General features: G+C 38.7%; 1 protein-coding gene across 9 annotated transcripts in view; it reads left to right on the forward strand.

The window, feature by feature from the left end:
• Window positions 1-18,331, forward strand: part of myom1b (myomesin 1b) — a 43,954-nt gene extending 25,623 nt beyond the window's left edge. For 6 of the 9 annotated variants that reach the window (XM_050056893.1, XM_050056895.1, XM_050056894.1 and 3 more), the window contains 23 exons: window positions 436-632; window positions 742-868; window positions 2,840-3,024; window positions 3,111-3,225; window positions 3,305-3,461; window positions 5,089-5,195; window positions 5,285-5,329; window positions 5,421-5,557; window positions 5,654-5,798; window positions 7,019-7,078; window positions 8,044-8,111; window positions 8,205-8,318; window positions 10,052-10,108; window positions 10,319-10,406; window positions 10,497-10,535; window positions 10,632-10,737; window positions 11,040-11,203; window positions 11,438-11,474; window positions 11,675-11,697; window positions 12,204-12,259; window positions 12,944-13,159; window positions 17,639-17,786; window positions 17,865-18,331. In XM_050056893.1, coding sequence (XP_049912850.1) covers window positions 436-632; window positions 742-868; window positions 2,840-3,024; window positions 3,111-3,225; window positions 3,305-3,461; window positions 5,089-5,195; window positions 5,285-5,329; window positions 5,421-5,557; window positions 5,654-5,798; window positions 7,019-7,078; window positions 8,044-8,111; window positions 8,205-8,318; window positions 10,052-10,108; window positions 10,319-10,406; window positions 10,497-10,535; window positions 10,632-10,737; window positions 11,040-11,203; window positions 11,438-11,474; window positions 11,675-11,697; window positions 12,204-12,259; window positions 12,944-13,159; window positions 17,639-17,786; window positions 17,865-18,085 — 2,612 coding nt within the window. In that variant the 3' untranslated portion in view covers window positions 18,086-18,331. Of the gene's footprint in view, window positions 1-435; window positions 633-741; window positions 869-2,839; window positions 3,025-3,110; window positions 3,226-3,304; window positions 3,462-5,088; window positions 5,196-5,284; window positions 5,330-5,420; window positions 5,558-5,653; window positions 5,799-7,018; window positions 7,079-8,043; window positions 8,112-8,204; window positions 8,319-10,051; window positions 10,109-10,318; window positions 10,407-10,496; window positions 10,536-10,631; window positions 10,738-11,039; window positions 11,204-11,437; window positions 11,475-11,674; window positions 11,698-12,203; window positions 12,260-12,943; window positions 14,992-17,638; window positions 17,787-17,864 lie in introns of those variants that run through there. The other 3 variants (XM_050056899.1, XM_050056900.1, XM_050056897.1) reach the window with 2 other exon arrangements.
• The last annotated feature ends 3,231 nt before the right edge of the window (window positions 18,332-21,562 follow it).

The following is a 21,562-nucleotide window of genomic DNA, read 5'->3' on the forward strand; positions in this document are numbered from 1 at the left end:
TGTTTCCCAAAATCTCAAACTGTTTCTATGAGTAAAGCATAATACAAAAGCCTGACAAAAAAGGTCAAAGGTGCAACTGTGTTGTGTGTTTGACGATATTCAGTTACAGCAGGTATTAGCCTACTATTGTTTTCAAAGTTTTACACATCATTGACTTCAGTAATGGAAGAAAGTGAGTTGCCAATAGGCTACTCGCAGTTTTCAGTAATGGGACACTGAAGCTCCAAAGCATCAACAAAGCTACAATAAACTCATGACATGCATTTTTACAAGTACTTAAAAAAACAAGGATATTAAATACATGACAGCAGTTGGCCAGAGGTGCGAAAAAAAGTTTGGAAATTAAAAGTATCACCTCATTGTAGTGCTTCAGTTTCCCATTACATCACCCTGTTCCCCTACTGAGGCATTAATTTGTGCTTTTTGTCATCTCAGCTTCCCCTGCTCCACCCTATGGCATCACTGTCCTGGAGTGTGTGCGCGACTCCATGGTACTGGCCTGGAAACAGCCAACCTTCATCGGTGGCGCTGACATCACCGGATACTTTGTGGATTACCGTGAGGTTGTTGATGGCGTCCCGGGGAAGTGGCATGAGGGCAACATCAGGGCTATCAGTGAGAGGGCCTACAGGGTGAGTTATTCCTCAACCCAAACACAGGATTCAGTTGATTTTACAGATTACAGATTTTAAAGGACAGTTCAGTAAGTAAGGTTATGTCTTCATGTCGCTTTGTCTCCAGGTGTCTGACCTGAAGGAGAACAAGAAGTACCAGTTCCAGGTGCGGGCAGCCAACATGGCAGGTGTCGGCATCCCGTCACTGCCTAGTGACATCTTCCTGTGTGAGGAGTGGACCATCGCTGTGCCAGGTTGGTTAGACCCCTTATTTAATTTACTGAGAGGATGCTTTCATGAACCACACACTCTCTTAGAACATTTACAGAACAAAAAAAGGAAAAATGCCCAAAAAACCCTGATATTTTTGTCCTTGCTATTACATACAACATAAGATGACATGATGGAATGAAATATATATTTTGGACTCTGCACTGCAACATAAAAAAGATAAATGTCCCAGGTCAAGCTCTAAAGTCCTGAACTTTGTGTTTCAAGTCTTGAACGTAACTTTTCCTCCCGCTAATTCTGTGATTGGCTGCTGTTGGATTGATTGAAAGGGTCAGTAAAACAAAAAGTGGATTTGCGGCACACTTTTATACATTGTTTCTTATCTTTGGGCCAAGGGTGGGTGTCTAGTCGTTCCAAGTCAAAAGGCCAAAGTCCAGTTGCAAGTCTTTTTTCTCGTTTTTCTTTTACTTTACTGTTTTTAAACTTTTTGTTTTTACTTTTGTACTTGCAAGTTGTTTTTTTTTAAACTTTTTTAAGTTTACTTTTAAAAAGTTTTTTCCTTTTTCCTTTTACCTTTTTAAAACTTACTCATTTACTGTTTTACTTTACGTTTACTAAGGTTATCAGATTCTGGGTTTAAACTTATAATCTCTAAGATTTTCATTTAAATAAATGTCTTTGAAGTCACTATGAGGCAATAAGATAATGAGGTAACACAATGGTGGTTGAGCCTATGGCCCACTGATGACAGCCCTTGCATTTCAGTATTATGTAGTGAGTGTGTGGGGCGACATTTCCAGAAAACTCAAAAGCGTCGCACAGTAGTTGCGCATTTTCACACATCACCCAGCAGGGATTGGTCCAGCAGAGGAACTAGGCGGTGATAACACGAGACTCGCTTTTTAACTCAACTTAGCTGTCTGACGTCACACAGCAACTCTAGCCCCTTTTTATACAACCTGTTCAACGCCTCATTGTGCTTTATACAGGGGGCAGAAATTTTCTGCTGTTAAGCAAAGGAAGTAGCAGAGCTGAATTGATGTCTGTGTAAAATGGACTGCCGGCATGGCAGGACTACTTACATACACACACTAGACACTATTTTGTTAAACGTCACACTTCTTTTTCTTCCTCAAAACCTATCTAAAATCACACATTGGGCAACAATATGCTGGTGTTTGGTTCAGTATCTTCTTTATGGCAGTTGTGTGAAATCTGTGTACAAGGGGGCTACTCTTCAGACCTCTGGCAAGTGAGATCCATAAACACACCTGCAATTACCACCCATCGCCATAGGTGCCACTATTGTAGAGATTTTTGTAATAAAGTGAATTCTACAAAGGCACCTGTTTGAATGCGCACAGGGCCTTCATAAGATAAACGACCACAGAAATGAAGTTTCACTTAAACCTTCATGGAAAAATGTGTTTCTCATTCTCCTCTGAGCAGTGACAAAAAGTTAAAGCTGGTTTAATAAAGATCCTTTCTGTTTGAACAATACACGTGTTCATACGGAGGTACTCCAGGGACAGAGTCTCCGAATTTATCTGTGTGAGAGTGAAAAAAAATAAAACCTTCTCACAGGAAGGGAGGGGATGCTTTCATTTAAGGCCTCTGCACACTGAAGAGCAAACTAACCTGAGAGTAAACCTGCACACACAGAGGAAGATGAGACACAGGCCATGAATTCAACATTGTGTAAAGGTAATATATAAATAAGAAGAGAATAAGATAAGCAACAAATAAGAGTATAACTTTCCTTAAGAGCTGCCAGAGAGAACAAAATGGAGATCTTCAAGATTGGAACTTAAAGTCTGGTTTGAATCCAATAATAGGGATTGTGTTTGAAGACTTATCGCATTATCCTGGTTTCTTTCACAGTGCTTCATTACTAATTTTCAATGTATGCACCTGCATTATCTTTCTCTGTGTGCATACTTGTTCATGGACTCCTTTAACATCAGTAAAATATAACCAAACCTACTGATCTGCAGGGCCTCCTCATGACCTGCAGATAAGAGAGGTGCGAAGCGACTCTCTGGCATTGCTATGGAAACAACCTGTGTACCAGGGCCGTGATCCAGTCAATGGTTTCTACATCGACATCAAGGAAGCAGAGGCACCAGAGGAGGCGTGGAGAGGGGTCAACACTAAGGCCACAGAGAAGACGTACATCAAGGTCGCCATGTTCGCCTGCGAACTTCTTCATGTACACACCTGGCAGCAGCTGGAGAGTAACCAGCTTATTATTCTTTCATTTTGCAGATTAAGAATCTGAAGGAAGGAGAGTCGTATGTGTTCCGTGTGCGCGCTCAGAATAAAGCCGGCGTCGGACAAACCTCAGACGTGACCGAGGCAGTCTCAGCTATCACCAAACCAGGTAGGATGAATGTTTCATTTTTGGCGAGCTGCTGGTGACGAGCTGATTAGATCAAGCTGTAACACGTCTTTCTCTTCAGGCACCAAGGAGATCGTTGTGGATGTTGATGATGACGGTATCATCTCCCTGAACTTTGAATGCTGTGACCTGACCCCTGACTCCAAATTTGTGTGGTCCAAGAATTACGAAGACATCACAGAATCATCCCGCCTGAACATAGAGACCAAGGGAAACAAGTGAGATGACTTTTGAAAGGAATACTTCATCCCTCAAATAATCATTTTGTACATCAGTTACTCACCCCGTGTTACATTAAATTCATGAAGAAAACTTTATCCCAATGCATCAGCTGCTGACACGTAGTCAGTGGCTCTCGGTGTCAGATACCAACGCATAGAGGCACCATTTAGTGGCAGTATGAGACTCACCAGGTGGCGGCATTGTTTGACGCTCCAAGAACTGTCGTAGTATAAAGAGCAAGAAAATCCGCATAGAGTGGGTAAGAGTGGAGGTGGACGGGTCAAATAAAAACAGCAGGAGCCCTCTGTTAGTTTCCAGTGTGAAACCAAAAGTCAGTCAGTTTTCTTTAATAACAACATTGTTTGCTAGTATGTGTAGCATGCTACAGTAGTGACGTATCTCACGTGACATTACCTTACAGACTTATTTTAAACCAAACCATGATGTTTTTTTTCTAACTGTAGCCACATGCTTTTGTTACCTAAACTTTACCGTGTATTTTTGTTGCCTAATGTGTGGAAGTAAACCTAGAAACAAAGTTTTTTACCTATGTTTTATGTTCATTTTGAAAAGAGACCATATGCATTTAACAAGTTGAAACTACATTTCCTGTGAAACAGAAGTTTGCAAAGGCACAATGTATTTAATGAGTGTAAATTGGCTGCCGTCCCTGACCGTCCAAAGCTCTGATGGGTTTCCTTAAGTGTCATAGTTTGAGGTGTAGGGCCTCTGACCAGGTATCAGTATTTGATGAGTTGGGAGTAAGAATGTGTTTCACAGTGAACGAAGAATCCAAAAACAGAGAAAAATCCTTGATGGATCAAAGCCTAAGTGACCACATTTAACAACAGCAAAACTGTATCAAAACACAAACTCTCACGCAACTTGCACAGTATAATTGAATTTCCCCTCGGGGATTAATAAAGTATATAAAAAAATAAAAATAACAAAAAAATCCAAGTTTGGTTTATCCACTTGTATGCGCAGTACTTCACAAACAGACAATCCTTTCCAACAGGGAACTGAGCTACAAGTGAAACTTATCTATGCTCTCTTCAAAGCCAGACTCCATTGACAAAAACAGTAATTTTACTATCCTGAATTGTGTGACTTTTGTGATTTAAGGGTCTAGTTTGGATTCACTAAAGTCACACAATAACAAAAAATAAAACCATCTAATTGAGGCAGCGGTAGACCAGCAGCTCCTGTTGTTCACCGAGGTAAAATTACTGAATTTCTCAACTGAGTCTGGCTTTGAAGAGAGTATAGGTAAGTTTCACTTTCAGCCCTGTTCCACGTTACAAAGGACTGTCTGTTTGGGAAGTACTGATCATACCACTGGATAAATGAGACTTAGATTATACTGCACGAGTTGTGTGAGAGTTTTTAACAGATATTTTGATACAGTTTTTCTACTGTCAAACATGGACCCCTATGACTTCAGTTCATCAAGAGCTTCCTCCATTTTTGGATTCTTCGTTCAACGTGGATGCATGTGAGAAAAACAAAGTTTTCTTCTCAAATGCAAAAATAACAGATGGTGAGTGAGTGACAGAGTCTTTGATCAATCCACCATCATTGAGTATTTTTACTTATTACTTCAATGCTGTGTTTTCCCTGCAGATCCAAAACTGTTTTCAACAACCTTGGGGAGGAGGATATTGGCATCTACTCATGTCTTGTCACCCACACTGATGGTGCTTCATCCAGCTACACTCTCTCCGAGGAAGGTGGTTACAAAGTCACACGTTTTAGAAAGTGAAAGTAATAAAATGACTTCATTTCTCTCATTTATGAAACTATTTCTCATCTTTGTCAGAGTTGAAGAGGCTGCTGGTGGTCAGCCATGACCACAAATTCCCCAGTGAGTGTATCAGCATGTAATCACAGCTGTTATTCAAATTATGTCATGGACTGGACTGTTTTTCTGAGCTGGCTCTCACTCTTTCTCATAGTTATTCCCCTGAAGTCAGAGTTGGCCGTGGAGCTGCTGGAGAAGGGCAGAGTTCGCTTTTGGCTGCAGGCGGAAAAAATTTCAGCTAACGCCAAAGTGGATTACATCTTCAATGACAACTCTCTCTCTCATGGGGATGTCAGTAAACAAATTGTATTCATAATACACCTAGGAATTTTATTTTTCTGTGTCTTTTTATATGTTGATGAGGAATTTTTTGTCTTTGTTTTACAGAAATACAAGATGAACTTTGACAAGAACACCGGTGTGATTGAGATGATCATGGAGTGTCTGACTCCGGCAGATGAGGGTACCTTCACCTTCCAGTTGCAGGATGGGAAAGCCACCAACCAGTCCAGCTTGGTGCTGATAGGAGATGGTATGTTCAGTCCAACAATAAAATCCTAAAGATAATCTTAATAAAAAATTCTATTAAGCTTGACCTCAGGGAGAGTTTAGTTTAGATACCATTTTAGAGTCTAAAACTCCATGGGGAATCACTGGATACTTAACTTTTTGGAATAGGAATATAAATGATTTAAAGTGGTGCAGTTTTTGGCTTCCTCAGTGCAAACATATTATGTCAATAGTATGATTGATGGGACACTGAGTTCAGTAGGCTCAGCTCAACAAGCAATAACTGCTAAACGTTAATGTCATCTCAATTCATTACAACCAGCTCAAAATCTTTTCTTATTCCAATCATTATTCTGTCTAAGTGAAACTTTTGTCTAATGTAGCATGATGTAAAAGACCTTTTATATTATTTTATGGCTTCTAAATTTTCTTATTATTCTAACCATGGTTTTTGAGTTTGCCTAATTATAACGATACACAGTGGTGTTGTGGTAGTTGATAAGGTGGGTGCACTACTAGGTCAGGGTTAGGCAGCCTGCAACTCTGGAGCCACATACAGCTCTGAAGCTGCTCTCCAGTGGCTCCCTGTGGCTTTGACAGAAAATGGTAGGTAAATAAATAATAGTTATTTCAGTCAGGACCACTTAAGTCCAAGAAAACTTTATTTCCATTTGCAATATTATGTTTGGCAGTATGGCTCTGTTCTGGGGCCTCTCTGCCTTTCCTCGTGTCTACACACAAAGCCTCTTCCACGGACCTACGTGGAAAGCCTTAAAGCACAGAGAGCACACCTCTCTGCCCTTCCATGCGCCTACATGGAAAGCCTAAGGCAGAGGAAAGTAGAGAATTTAATAGTGTGTGGACAGATTGTCTTGCTTTCAGCACCAACACTGCAAAGTTAAAGTACCAAATAATCATAAATAGCCCACGGCAGAGTCGCTACTTCGTGGTAAAACAGTAATAAATGCTCATTTAGACCTATTAGTAATGTTGATAGGCTAATTTAATTACTGTTCCTACAACAGAAGACAAGATGCCATTGGACAGACAATCGGGCGGGATCTAGACCCTGATCAGACAACTTTTTCTCCAACACGGGCAACACTGAACCCAAACTACATTCACGCTATCGTATAATCGAACAGCAACCAAACACATATCACATGGTTAGATTTCATGGGTTAGATTAAGTGTTGTTTTGCACCGTAAAATGTTAACATTGTAAACTCTTTTTATTTGCAGTGTTCGAGGAGCTGCAGAAGGAATCACAGTTCCAGATGAAAGAATGGGTCAGAAAGCAAGGTATGAGACACTTATTACTGACGAGGATAGTGCCCTAAATACTCATGTAATTATTGCTGCATGCATACTCATCTTTTAGTCATGTACTTAACAACTAACAGTTATTTTCATTATTGATAAAACTGATGATTTTTGTCTTGAATAAACAGTTGGTCATGTTGTCTATAAAGCCCAGTTCAGACCAAAGATTCACGACGAGATGAGTTGAAACAGGAAACTACTTGCGATGTGCTGTTCTGCAACATTCTGAAAACCTGCCGGTTCACACCAATGCAACTAGATGAGACGGTGTATCATCTCTATGCAACAACTCTCTGTATTTCTGTTCTGATTTCCAGCTTTTCAGGCTGATTTTGTAACTGAATATAAATTGTAGCTTCTTAAAATATGAATGAGGATAGTGATAGTGAGATACTGGCTACAGTTGCATTTGTAGTAGTGATGAAAGGGTGAAAAACAGAAACAAAACGAGCATCAGATGGACTGTATTCATAATAAATACGCCACAATAATATAAATAACCAGCACCAATTAATCAGTCAGTGAGAATGTGTGTGAGGGAGGGGGCATAAGCACATACAGCGAGCAGCAGCAGCAACCAACTGTCTGACTGTCTCAGACAGCCAGTTCACACCGCTGCAACTTTTCTCTGCAACGTTCCAAAACGGTTTCATCAATCTTTAGTCTGAGCTGGGCTTTACACGTCAGGAAATGACACAAAACACTTGTCACAGTTTCACAGTGCCTGAGGTGACATCTTTAAATGTCTTGTTTCAGGAAAGAGAAAAGCAAAAAATATTCACACTGGAGAGTCTGGAAGCAGACATGTTTTGTATTTTAAAAATGGACTTAAATGATTAAATAATTCTCCAGTTGATCAACTAATTGAATAAATCCCTCAAGATTTCACTGTTGGTCTACGTTTGCATTATATGATTTTCATATTTTAAACTGCCATGTTTCAGGTCCTCACTTTATCGAGTATTTGGATTATGAGGTGACACCAGAGTGCTGTGTTATACTGAAATGCAAGGTGAGACAGAACTTTAAAGGGTTTTTTTCATGCTGCACACACTTAGAAATACCATGAGTGTCTTCATGTGTTCTGTGTCGTGGTGCATTTCAGGTGGGCAACATGAAGAAGGACACCTCTGCCGTCTGGTACAAAGACGGACGCGAGATCAAAGCAGACGAGAGTCTCGGCTTCACTGAGGGAGTGTTGAAACTGGAAATTGCTCAGGTACGAAAATAAGAAAAGGAAAACTGTGTGAAGTGTGAATTTATGTATATATATGTATATTTCTGTGCTGTATAACTGTCTCTGAATTCATTTGCATATATGAATGTTAACGGTGGAATCCTTGCACAGCTCTGTTCACATGTTTACTCCAAAAAGAAATGTTTGTATCCTTCATATTTTATGGACATTTTTCACCTTTAATGGTGGTCCTCAAGAATCAGGTCTATGAGTAAGTTGGAATTAAAAAAGTTGTTAAAATATTTTTTTATTTTTTACTAATTACACTAAGAAACTTATGACAGGGAATCAGGGCTGTTGTAGATTAAAACAAAAAACTTACAAAGTTACAAGAAAAAAAGTGAATATTCTCTGATATTATATAATGTCATAAATTTTATATGAAAAAAATATGAAATTCTTTGAGGTAGAAGTCACAAATTTTCTAGAAAAATGTTTTCAGGGTGTCCTGCCAGAAAGTTAGGTGATGAGTATAAAGAGTGACAAGTCCACACAGGGAGGACGTCACGGCTGATAAATGGGTCAAACACAGGACTTTCACCCAGGAGACGACCCAGGGTTTGTGTCCTGCGTGAGTTTATTATTTTTAGATGTAGTTAACTTATGATTTTCAGTTTTTAGGATGTATGAAGTTCCTGAATGCACACTGTGCACATAAACTGTAGCAGAATAGCTGAGTAGGCCAGTTCTTGTTAACATCATATTTCAACATTGCTAGGAAGCCCAGAAAGGATGTCGAGCTGATGGCCATGTGACGTCCTTTGAAGTGACTTTAATCTCCAAAAATATTTGGGTTTTTTCTCGCAAATTTTTGAGTATGTTTTTCTCATAAAGTTACCACTTTAATCTAAATAAATATTAAATATTCAAGTTTTTTTCGAGTAAATTTGTTTAATCTCTGAATTTCTGAATTTCTCTTTTTTTCAGCAAATTTATGACTTTGTAATCTCAGAGAATATTTGAGTTTTTTCCTCGTAAATTGAAGACTTTAATCTTAACGGATATTAAGGTTTTTTCCAGAAATGTTTGATTTATAATCTCAGAGAATATTTGAGTTTTTTCCTCGTAAATTGAAGACTTTAATCTTAGAGGATATTAAGGTTTTTTTCAGAAATGTTTGATTTATAATCTCAGAGAATATTTAGTTTTTTCCTTTTAAATTTATGACTTAAATTTTAGAGCATATCAAGGGTTTTTTTCTCGTAAATTTGTGACTTTCTAATCTCAGAGAATATTTAAGTTTTTTCTCATAAATTTACCACTTTAATATCAGATAATTTAAAAAATAAAATAAAAAGGTTTTTTTTAATTGTTTGTCAGAATATTAAACCCTTCCCCAACTAGATATTTTTTTGAACTACAACAGCCCTAATGCTTCGTCATAGACACCCCTAAAATTTTTTTTCAAAATTACTAGCAATACCTGTCTTTAAAATTAATTTAACTTATCATTTTTAATTCACTCACTTTTAATTCCATTGAACTAATTCAGATTGACAATTTAGCCACCGTTTTCACTTTCTCTCTCTAACTGTTTTGTCCTCTTCCTCTCTGTTTTCATTCTCTCAAACTTCATTTAACCCTCTTTTCCATCTCACAACTCATCCCCATCCCACTGTATCGTCTCTAAACGTCTGTCCCAGTGCCGTCAGTGACATGCCATCCTTCCTGCTCGTCTAACATATAAACATGATGTCACATGTGTCCCATTTCAGTGCGACTCCCCTGCAGACAAAGCAGCTGCCGATGACGTAATCTGGAGGAAACTAAAAGTTGGGAACAGTTATCTGTTGTCGTCACAGGCCAATGGCCACTTCTGGTTTTGCCGTTCTGCCTGAGAATGCTTTATTTATTCATGTTTGTTTGTTTGACGGCTTTTTTGCCTTTGTGTCATATATGTGTTTCTGCAGCAGATAAATATAAATCATATTCCTTGTTCTCATGTTGTTTCATGACTGAATTTGACTTTTCTGCTCTGTCAGATTTCCAAGAAGGACTCTGGTGTGTATGAGGTGGTTCTGAAGGATGACAGAGGGAAGGACACTTCCAAACTGAATTTGACAGATCAAGGTAACCTTTGACAGTCACACACTGAGACAACCAATCATGACTGTGGTGAATATATGTCACTGAGGATGATCATCTGCTGTTCTCTTTAAGGTTTCAAAGACTTGATGAATAAAGTTTTCAGTTATATCGGTAAGAATATAAACATTTAATTAATGCATTAAACATTTTGGTGTCTGATTTGCATTTTGATCCAAAATAAATAATTGCATCATGTTTTAATTGCAGCCAATTCCTCCACTCCGCTGAAGATCACAAGCACAGATCAGGGCATCCGACTCTACACCTTCGTCAGCTACTACAACGACTTACTCCAAGTGACATGGCACTACAAGTACGTCCTGTGTCTGCATCGCTATCCATGCAAGCATGTGTACATTTGTTATTAAAATGTGTTAGTTATAGCCACTCAGAGTTTTTCCCTTTCGAAAATCTGTGCGTTTTGAAATACACCTTTTACTCGATGACATAATATTGTATGTGAGAGTAAACTGGTCAGTTCTAGTATTTGTGAGACAGATTTTATGGTACAGTAGTAACATATTTCAGTCACTTGTCCATCTGTAGTCTCCCCTGAGCTATGTCTGTATGTTTGAACATGTTTCCGAGTTTCCACGTCTGTATTGTCTCTGACAGGGATTCAGCCATCGCCTTCTCTGACCGTATAAAGAGCGGTGTGGTGGGAGAGCAGCTGTGGCTGCAGATCTCAGAGCCCACAGAGAAAGACATGGGCAAATATGCCATTGAGTTCAACGATGGAAAAGGAGGCCTGAGGAGGACTGTTGAGCTGTCCGGTCAAGGTGAGACCATCTGCATATCTGACACTTCTCTGTTTGACTCAATGATCGTGAACTGTATTTGTGCTGTAGTTTAATGTTGCTTGTTTTGCTGTTATAGAGAACAGTGTTTTATTAGTGGTTTTTAGACATATCACGACTTCTAATAGACTTTTCATACTTTTTAAAATTTTCTTTGCATTTACTGTATCCTACACAAGCAGTAATGTTCCCACAAACTTTTTTTCTGTTTTGCAGCATTTGACGATGCTTTTGCAGAATTCCAGAGACTCAAGTAAGTTGCTTACTCTCCTCCTCGATAACTAACATATCTTTAGGTTTATGTAGCCGCAGTCACAGCATGCATGAAAACACATTTTGTGTATTTGAGGAAATACATGAAGAAGTATACATGCAGATTAAGCCTCAAACTTCACTTCTGATTTTCAGCACCTCTGATCTAATTTGTTCTTTCTTTCTTTTTAACCTCATCAGAGCTGCTGCGATTGCAGAGAGAAGTAAGTGGATTGTATTTAACGTAGCTTTGTGTTTGTCACCTTTTGTCTTCATGATCCATAGTGTTAACCTGATTTTAGCATTTGGTGTATTGTATTTTTTGGGGGATTTGCACCTTCTAGTTATTGTTATCTTGGACTTTATATTTACACTATTCCCACTTTGTATTGCAACTACTGCATAGCAGTTTCCCTCATCAAGAAGACCTGTCCTTCAGATATTGTTTCGATGCTGAATAATGGAGTTTGAAATGCTGCAGCTTGGATTATGTAACTAAAATACAGATCCTATGACTCTTATCTTTTCCCTTAATACTTTAAGTATCCTTCCTGTAAAATAAATGTTTAGATTCCACTGATTATGTTTAAAGCAATAAATGACCCAGACTGTATATTAATATAAATATTCACATATATTTAATGTAAAGCAGTAAAGTTGTTTACTTAAGATTATCATATGAATAAAACATATTTATTGTAATTATTGAAGTCAACATTGTTTCTTTCAGGTCGTGCTCGAGTGGCAGGAGGCCTGCCTGATGTGGTCACTATACAGGAGGGCAAGGTAAACTGCTGTAGCTGATATTATGAGGCCAGTAAGGGAGCCTGTTTTCACAAGTGTGACAAAAAGAAGTGCCATTATAATGAGAAACCTTCTCAAAATAATGACTTAGCATCTGGAAATTATGATTTAATATCTCAAAATACTTACTTACGATCTCCCCTTAATGTCTTAGTATCTTAAAATAATGATTAACTTTTGCAAAATAATGTAGTATCTCAAAAAAATGACTTGCTATCTCAAAATAGTGACTTTGTATCTCAACGTAACAATATAATAACCCAAAATAGTGACTTAAGATCTCACCATAATGACTGAGTGTCTCAAAATAATAAGAAACTTTATTAAAATAATGACATAAGGGGTCCCCAGTAGCTCAGTAGTTGGGGCAAGCATCCCATTTAAAAAGGCACTGTCCTTGCTGCAGCGGCTGGAGATTTGATTTCAGTCTGCGGCCATTGCTGCATGAGAGTAAGTCATTAGTTTAAGATACTCACTCTTAGTTTTGAGAAAGTTTCTTGATGACTTACAGTTTTTTTTTTCCCATCACACTGGTGGAAATGTGCTTCCAGAGGCCAGTGTCTTGCAGCACAATGAGAGTGATAGAGAGACTGACTCTATGTTTCTGAACACAATTGTTATGACTGTATAATATTCTGTGTGTGTTGCGTGTTATCCTCTCACCAGGCCCTCAATCTCACCTGCAACATTTCGGGCGACCCCGTGCCAGAGGTCACCTGGCTGAAGAACGACAGGGAGATCACATCCGATGACCACTGCATCCTCAAGTTTGCGTCAGGCAAGTTTGCCAGTTTCACCATCACCGGCGTGAACACGTCGGACTCTGGCAAGTACAGCATCCTGGTGAAGAACAAGTACGGCACAGAGAGCGGGGACTTCACCGTAAGTGTCTTCATCCCTGATGAGGCGGGCAGCAAGCATAAATAAAAGCGGTCCAAATCTTGTCGTAAATATGTACAAATGAAAAACACTGGAAACAGATGAAGGAAAGAAACAGGCTTGAGGATGTGTTCGATGTTTTTGTGTAGAATATTAAAATCAACTCTAGAGGTGCTGAATCTGAAATGTCAACAACAGTTCACAGAGAAATCCAGAGTGAAGAGTTGTGACTTCAAATCCTAAAAAACATGTATTCATTTGGTCCAATAACAACAAACCTAACATCATGTCCACTCAGAAAATGTCACTGGTGCAGTTTTAGTTTTTGTTTGTGTAAAGCTGTGGCATGCAGAGAGGCAGATGTGTTTGATTTAGAAGAGAAATGAAACATTACTTGAGAAAAGAAGGCTAAAGATAATACATAAGACATACTGTGTTGATAGGATGCAGAGAGTCATAGAAAGGAAATCAAGTTAGTGTGCAAAGTCTATTAAAAAGCCAAATGTTTTTACATGTTTTATCCCATTTGTTACAAATTATGCATGGAGCAATTTATTTTTAGTTCAGGTTAATATAATATAGAAAGCATTTTGCAAGGACATGAAACATGCTTAAGATACAGAGAGTCATGATTTAAAGTTTTTGCAAAGTCATTGTTGCATAGAGGAAGTCTTCATGTTGGTGCATTCAAGTGCTAGTGGGAATCTAGAACATCACAGTTTTAGGATTTCAAGCTTTCTGTTTTCAGTAATGGTGGCAGATTTACTGGCAAAATTGTGAGTCACTTTTAAATAGCGGATCCTCTGTGTCAGACACAGGTGGACAAAAGCAGGATCCTCATTTCTACATTTTATTGGCTGTAGCTAGTTAGCTAACTGAGCTAGCATTAGCTTGAGGATGTACCCAGCTGGCCAGTGGCCACCAACGCTGTAAGACACTGATATTTGGTTGGATTTAGGATGTGACGCCAAAATTCAATGTCAGGACAACGTGTGATTCCAACGTTAATTTGATGTAGAGTACTGACGACAGATGATGTGATATTTTGTTGGTTTTATGTTATAAAAATAAACAAAATCCAGCATCTTCCAGTTGCCTCATGCCGATGTCATCTTGACTTACAATAACGACATTTAGTTGTAAGGTATGAAGAACAAAACCCAACATCTGCTAAACATTCTAATATTAATGTCCACACAACAGGAAATTGTAACGTTTGCAGATATTTCAATTATGCTCAACACGATTTTGATTCCAACCAAAATTTAACATCGTCTTCCTGATGTTGAATTGACGTCCGGTGTCAGCTGGGATATTTACACTCTCTTCCCCAAATCCAACAATGAGTTGGACAGAGCTGCTGATGTTAATGAAATAGTTTATAAAATAGTACATAGTGGATTTGCTAGGCATGAGCAGGACACCCCAAAGTCTGGTGATAATGCTCCTTAGGTTTGAGAGTAGAAATACAAGTATGCTAAATTTGTTACAAATGGGTTGAAACATGCACTGTGTCATTTCATTAGATTTTACATTTAGTCTTGTTTTATTATTATTCACAGTCATTTGAATGTTGTTACCGTGACATCACTTCCATTGTCTCCCTGTCTGTAGTGAACACACGTTTGCCCACTGTCACTGTTAGTCATGTGATCCACTGTTGTTACGAGATCCCCTTCACTGTCCATCATTCATGATTATGGTGCCTCCTGTATTGTGATGTTACCGACGCCACTGTTATGAAAACTGTCAGATCACTGTTTACGTATAGTGGTTATTGCATCACTTCCCCTGTTTCTTGATGAGACTAATAAAAACAAGCATGTACTTCCCCACTTCCTCTTCCTCCTCTTCCTCTTTGAGTTGCCTCACGTTGGTTTGAACCCTGCACCCTTCACTCTTCACTCTCTGGTTTCAGTCTCTTCCCTTTTCCACTCCCAGCCACTGTAGGCTCGGACTGCTCCGAAGATCCACCACCAGCATGGAGACCACCCCTCTCTCTCCTGTAAACATCGTGGGCTTGATTTATGATGATGCTCTTGAAAAAATAAACAAACAAAATAACCTGTAGATGAGCACAGACTGAGCACAAAAAATCAAGCTCACCTGAATGTTATTGAGAGAAAACTAATGTTTCCCCTTGTTGTCTGGTCACCATCCAACGGTACTATCACACATAGCATTATATCCAAGGTTTTTCTGTAAGATAGAGGTTATAAATAGTCATTTTCTACATCAGTTTTATCACGAGTACTGAAAGTCACTGCGCATGGCCAGTAAAAAGTCCAGTTTTTGTACAGATTAAACAAACAAGATAATGTATTTATTAGTGAGCTTTAGAGGTGCTGGCAAGCAGATTTCTGTATCTTTAGACAGAGCCAGGCAAGCTGTTCCCCCCTGTCTACAGTCTTTATGCTAAGCTAAGTTTCTCCTGCCATCTCTTGATTGAAATTTCATATTGAAGATACATGAAAGCTATCAATCTTCTTATCTAACGCTCAACAACAAAGCTTAAAATATCGAATCATTTTTCGAACAGGGCAGAACTACTGCGTATCTGTCAAATCCTAATGGCTGTCTTTATGGCCAGAATAGAATGAACAGAATAGATGAAAAAATATTGACAAAGGTCATTGTTCCAAAGCAAGCTAAAGTCACCTAATGATACATGAACAGTATGCTCAGGTGTGCAGCCAGACATTATAAACATTTGGAGCTCCCCTGGGAGAGATTTTTTTCCCATTTATAGCAGCTATATGCACTATTTTTCAAGCCATTTGTGAATGCATAAAAACGTGAACATCATTTGAGAAAAAAAATGCTGTTGCCAAGGAAAAAATCATCCCGTAGAGCCTACATCCTATTTTGCAGATCTATCTTGTCCAACTGTCTGAAACCAGTCCAGTGTGTAGGATTTAGGGGATATATTGGCAGAAATGGATATAATATTCTCCTGAGACCCTGTGTCCTCATATGAGGACATCACATTTTGGATTTACTTGACCATATACTTCATTCTACTTAACTTAGACCTGTTGTCCTCGTTCGTGGACACTTTTCTGTGCCATCTAGTGGCAGTAAGAGCACAATACACTAATCCATGTAAAAACAAGATGGCCGCCATCTCTGCTAAGTCAGTCTGCAGCTGATACAGACACAAAAGTGGACAAAGTACAAAACCTGATCACATTTTATGGTTGAAACCTGTTTATTTATGATTGATAATAGTTGTAGTTTGATATGGCAACAAATTTGACCAATTTTAGCAACAGTAACAAACTGAGAAACTGTTAATTAGGAAGTGCTCGTTTGAGGACATCTGGACTTTATTATCGTTTACAAATCTTAGTTTTTTATACTTATCAAGTCCCGCCAATCACTGGGAGCTGCGAGAAATTAAAAATGTATACCAAAAAAAAGTTCTGGTCTTAGGAGGATATATAAGTATGTTTTCTTTAGCGTATAATCGCCTGAAAATAATCACTGAGTTTTTGTAAACTTAGAATTAGCCATTTATGTCTACATAGGTAGCAGGTCCCCATCTACGGAAATCACCACGTTGCATCGCCATGTCTCTACAGTAGCCCAGAACGGACAAATTCATGTTTTCACCGTCAGCCACTGTAGTTTGCAGCCCCTCTGTGATGAGACCGTCAGAAAAACACTGATTGTTTTTATAACATGAAACTGCTTTATGCAGTGTTTCTACCCGTTTAGGGTGTGTGTTTGTTTTGAAGAGAAAAAGACCTCTGCAGATAATTCGGCTCACGGTAAAAATCCCCTGAACAGCCGCCCAGTAGCTCACCAGGTAGAGCAGGCATACCATGTACAAAGGCTATGTCCTTGCCGCAGCGGCCACACATTTGATTTTGGCCTGTGCTGCATGTCGTCCCCTGTCTCTCTCTCCCCCTTCATGCTTAAACTGTCCTATCTAATGAAGGCAAAAGCATAAAATCTTAAATAAAATTTTACAAAAACTCCTGAATGTCTGCATCAGAAATGAGGTGAGCACACATTACGTTATCAGAGATAAAAATTAGCACACATTAGCAGGTGCTGGGCTAACGGCATGAACACTACTGAGAGAAGTTTCAGCAGGTTGCAGTCTCAAATCCTCACCACTAGATGCCACTAAATCCCCTTAAATCTCACACACTGCTCCTTTAAAAGCCGTTGAATAATCTGATTAAAGGACATTTATACTTAATATGGAGCAATATCCCTCAGTTTCAGACAGAAATCATTTGAAAAATATTGCATATGATGCAATGCAAAAAAAAGGGGTTTTAAAATGTGTAATATCAGGTGAATACAGATTTGGATAGAGTGATTATATTATGAAAATCATCAGTGATATTTCTGACCTCACTGACCGTCCCAGGTAAGTAGAGGACACCATTCTTTGGCTGCTGATGGTTAATTCTGGTTAGAGTAGGTCTTTTTATACATGGCCATGTCTGACCCCAGTTTTTCTCCTCCCAGCTGGAGATCATAGAGGGAACACCTGACCTGGGGGTGACTTCATACTGGACTGATCCAGAGGGAAACGTGGTGTTTGGCCCAAACACCCCAGAGGAAAAGATGAAAACCCCCGTCACTGGGACTGGGAAGAAATCGCAGTGCCGAAAGAGTGAGAGGGCTGAAATCTGTGATATGTGAAACATTACAGACTGTGTAACTGTGTGTACTAATGATCATTCTCTTACAGAATCTGTATCTAAGACTCTTCCCATGGAGAAGGTTGAAGATGAGGAGAAGGCTGCAGTCAAACCCAAAGTTTCACATTCAGAACAAACAAAAGAAGCAAAAGAAGAAGTTGCTGACCAGACTTTGACTGCTGACCAATCAGATGCCCCCGAGCGGCCTGCGGACACAGTGGAGGAGCCTGGACCAGGAGCTGAAACAGCCACAAACACTGAGTTAATCTAGTGGAGATTCATATTGATTATACTCACATATACGTACATTAGCTACAAGTTTGATGTGGGCTTTTGAGCCTTATATGATTGATGTGTTTCCAGATATTGTAACTTGGACGTTGCATTTGCTCCTACTAAATATTAATGATAATAATAGCTCATCTACTCATATATTTCAATTTAAAGACCACAGTTTTCACAGTTTGCCTGCATTTGATTTGATATTTTGTTGTATTTTTCATCATATTTGCTTGAATAAAAGATCTGTTGACATTTTGGTTTAAATGGTTGCACTTCTTAGTTTATAGTGCCACGAGATTTCTGGATATTCAGAGTGACACAGACTCTCGAGGCTTATAGAGGCTGGACACTCGATAGTTGGAGGGAAGAACAAAGCAAACATGAGACATTCTTGGGGTGAAACAGGGCAGAATTAATTTAAATCAACATGTGTAAAGGTTGACGAGGTCCAGTGAAGACAATAATGCGGCGAGGGGAACTGGCCACAGCTCCTTACATAAAACATTTTAATATTTGTCCAACAGTTTCATCATTTTTGAAATTTATCTTAATCTCTCACTGACTGAGTTATTGTTGAGTTTACAAAAAAGCTAAGAGCAGTAATACTGCTAACTGGCACATTTTAGGGACACAGCAGGCAAAAGCATCCACAACAGCATACGGATTTAAAAGGCCTAACTTTACTGACAGATCAACTAAATGCAAAGCAGTTTTTTTTTGCAGTATATTTCAAAAATATAAAAAAATATGCAGTAAACTCTTACGTAACAATCTAGGAAATCCCTGTGTAAACATCCCGTCATAGTCTGACTCAGCAGGTGTTTAATGGGGAACTGAAACCTTCTGCTTCCTCTCCAGAATTAATGGCTGGTTCACTTCATTAGTTTCTCTTTACTTTCATTTATAAGACAGCTGGAGGCACACTGCCCTTCATCGGCTGAGGATTCAGGTCCAGTCTAACCTGTGTAGCCAAATATCTGCCCTGCTGATCTGTCCTGGAGCAAATCCCTGAAAATCCCAAACCACCTGCAGGGAAGCTGCTCTGAAGCTGATTGTGACCTTTGACCTCCAAATGGAGAGCGTGGAAATGTAATGTCCTTACTCTGCAGCCCAGACGCCAGAGGAAAATGTTGGCATTGCCGTCTCTGCAAACACATTTCATACATATCACATTGTTTCTAAAGTGACGTAGGTCTGACGACATCTATATAAGATAAGTTTCTCGCCAGAGGAAGAGGAGAAAGATGCTGGATCGTGTGACCACTAGGCAAAATGTGCCTTTTCTGCACCAGTTTGATGTAAATGTCTTGTCATGTTCATGTGCACTGCATCTCCCCCAACACCTCTGCAAATGTTACATCTCTGTGGTTTGCAGAAACGTACATTATGCCAACATTTATTCTGGCAACCAGACTGCACACTGTGATCAATAAAGTAAATCACATTGATTTGCTGTAACTCACTTCAGCATAGAATCAATGGGTGAAATTGAACTGCACCACATTTAATCAGATCTTATCAGTTATAAAAGCTATTTAAAATGTTTATTGTCATGTGCTCAACATTTACAGAGATTGCAGTCATTGGCAATGACAATCTTAGATGTCAGGCCCGCTCCAACAATGCTCATTATAAATTATATCATTAAATATATATAACAAGAACATTAAAAAAAAGAGAATCTAAGACATAAAATAGTGCAGAAATGAGTAGGGATAAAATATGACATACATAATTCTAATATAAAAAAAAATATTTAGGGTAGGAATGTTACTGTAAATAAATAATTTTAGTACTACATATATTCTTGCATAATCATGGTAGAATAAAACAAATGTTTCACACTGAACAATCTGGTTGTGCTTTTAAGGAGACTTTAAGGAGAGATGTTTTTGTTCTGGTGAACCAAGTCATTTTGTTGAGTCACCATTTAAATGCAGTGACTGAAGAGAAATTACTGTTAATATGATAGAAACATCATGAACCACAGGGTCCCCCAGTAGATGATCTGATTAGATTTGGGAGCTTCTTAATCAGTGACGTAAGGTGGGTTACGACAGGCCCTAGTGCATGCTGTCACGCAAATACTGTCTCGTCACATGATCAGAGACCAGCAATCATCATTGCATATCTATATGTGACAATGCCAAAGAAAATGAAAAATGATCAATTTAACAATTTTAATAGTTGATTTACAGTTGTAGAATAAGCATATAATTTTGTTGTAGATGCTAATGACTAAAAATAAACATAACAGAGATGGATTTGCCCTCTTCAAGGGCATATATAGCTAATGGTACTGTTTTTTTAATAAGAGTTCTTCTTTGAACACAGGCATATTTTCAAATTAGCAGTCACATAAGGGCCCATTCTCCACCCAGCACATTGTTGGGGCCCCAGTGCAACCGCACTGCCTGCACTGTCTATATTTACGCCCCTGGTCTTGATACATAAATACCTATAAATTCAACTTTTTTTTCTTAAAAGTACTTTAACTAATAATCTGCTACAACATGGAGATCATGTTTTTACCCAGTGCTTTGTGGAGTCAAATGTGCCCATTAATTAAAATAGTTTCATCAGTAGATTAATGGTGATAGCCTATACATTTGTCAGAGTTAGATTTGGAGAGCAGATTTCATGTCACAGCTTCACAGTCATACAACCAGCTCAGTGTGCTTCTAATAAAGGCTGAAGACAACAGCTGGCCTTTGAGGTTTTTACTGGAAGCAATTGTGAAACTTTGGACAATAAATTTGAAGTGAAAACAAATCAGGAATAAACACAGGATACCATAAACACAATTTAGATCAAAGGAATTGTAAGAATGAAACAGAAAGAAGGAAACTGACTGAAACTGACATGAGTACATTGCCTTACAAGTGGCGCCCCCAGAAAATCTTCATAGATGTGGCCAGATGGGGTCATTGAAAATCTTGGGCTGGCACACTAAAACTAAAAGCTACATAACTGAATTTCAGAAAAATGTATATAGGCAAGTTAAAAACTATGTCAACATGGAGACTTAGGGAATCACAAACGGATTTTTTCAGTTAATATTACTAATTATCTGATGTGCATGGACCAACACTGGTACAGTTAACATTCTAAGTTCCACAACAATCCTGTTTTAATGTGTTGTGTATCTGATGGGCAATTTGTTGTTCTTCAAATAGGCTGGTTGTCCTTCTCCTCAGAAATACAAATATACAGCTTTAATTTAAAGGAGTACATTGATTTTAGGGAACAAACATTTACTGGGAACAAGTTTAGGAGAGACACATGGGTACCCATAGGACCCATTGACATGTACACTGACACAGTTGGTACCAATGGATGCCTTAGGTTGTCTAGTTTCACAATATACTACTACTTTTGTGCTAGCATAAAAAATGAGTGCACTATAGCCTCTCAAAAACAGTAATGTCAATCTCCAATAATTTTCGTTGGAGGGGCCAGCAATTGT

This window comes from Epinephelus moara, chromosome 11 (genome assembly GCF_006386435.1).
Source record: "Epinephelus moara isolate mb chromosome 11, YSFRI_EMoa_1.0, whole genome shotgun sequence".
NCBI classification, from domain to species: Eukaryota; Metazoa; Chordata; class Actinopteri; order Perciformes; family Serranidae; genus Epinephelus; species Epinephelus moara.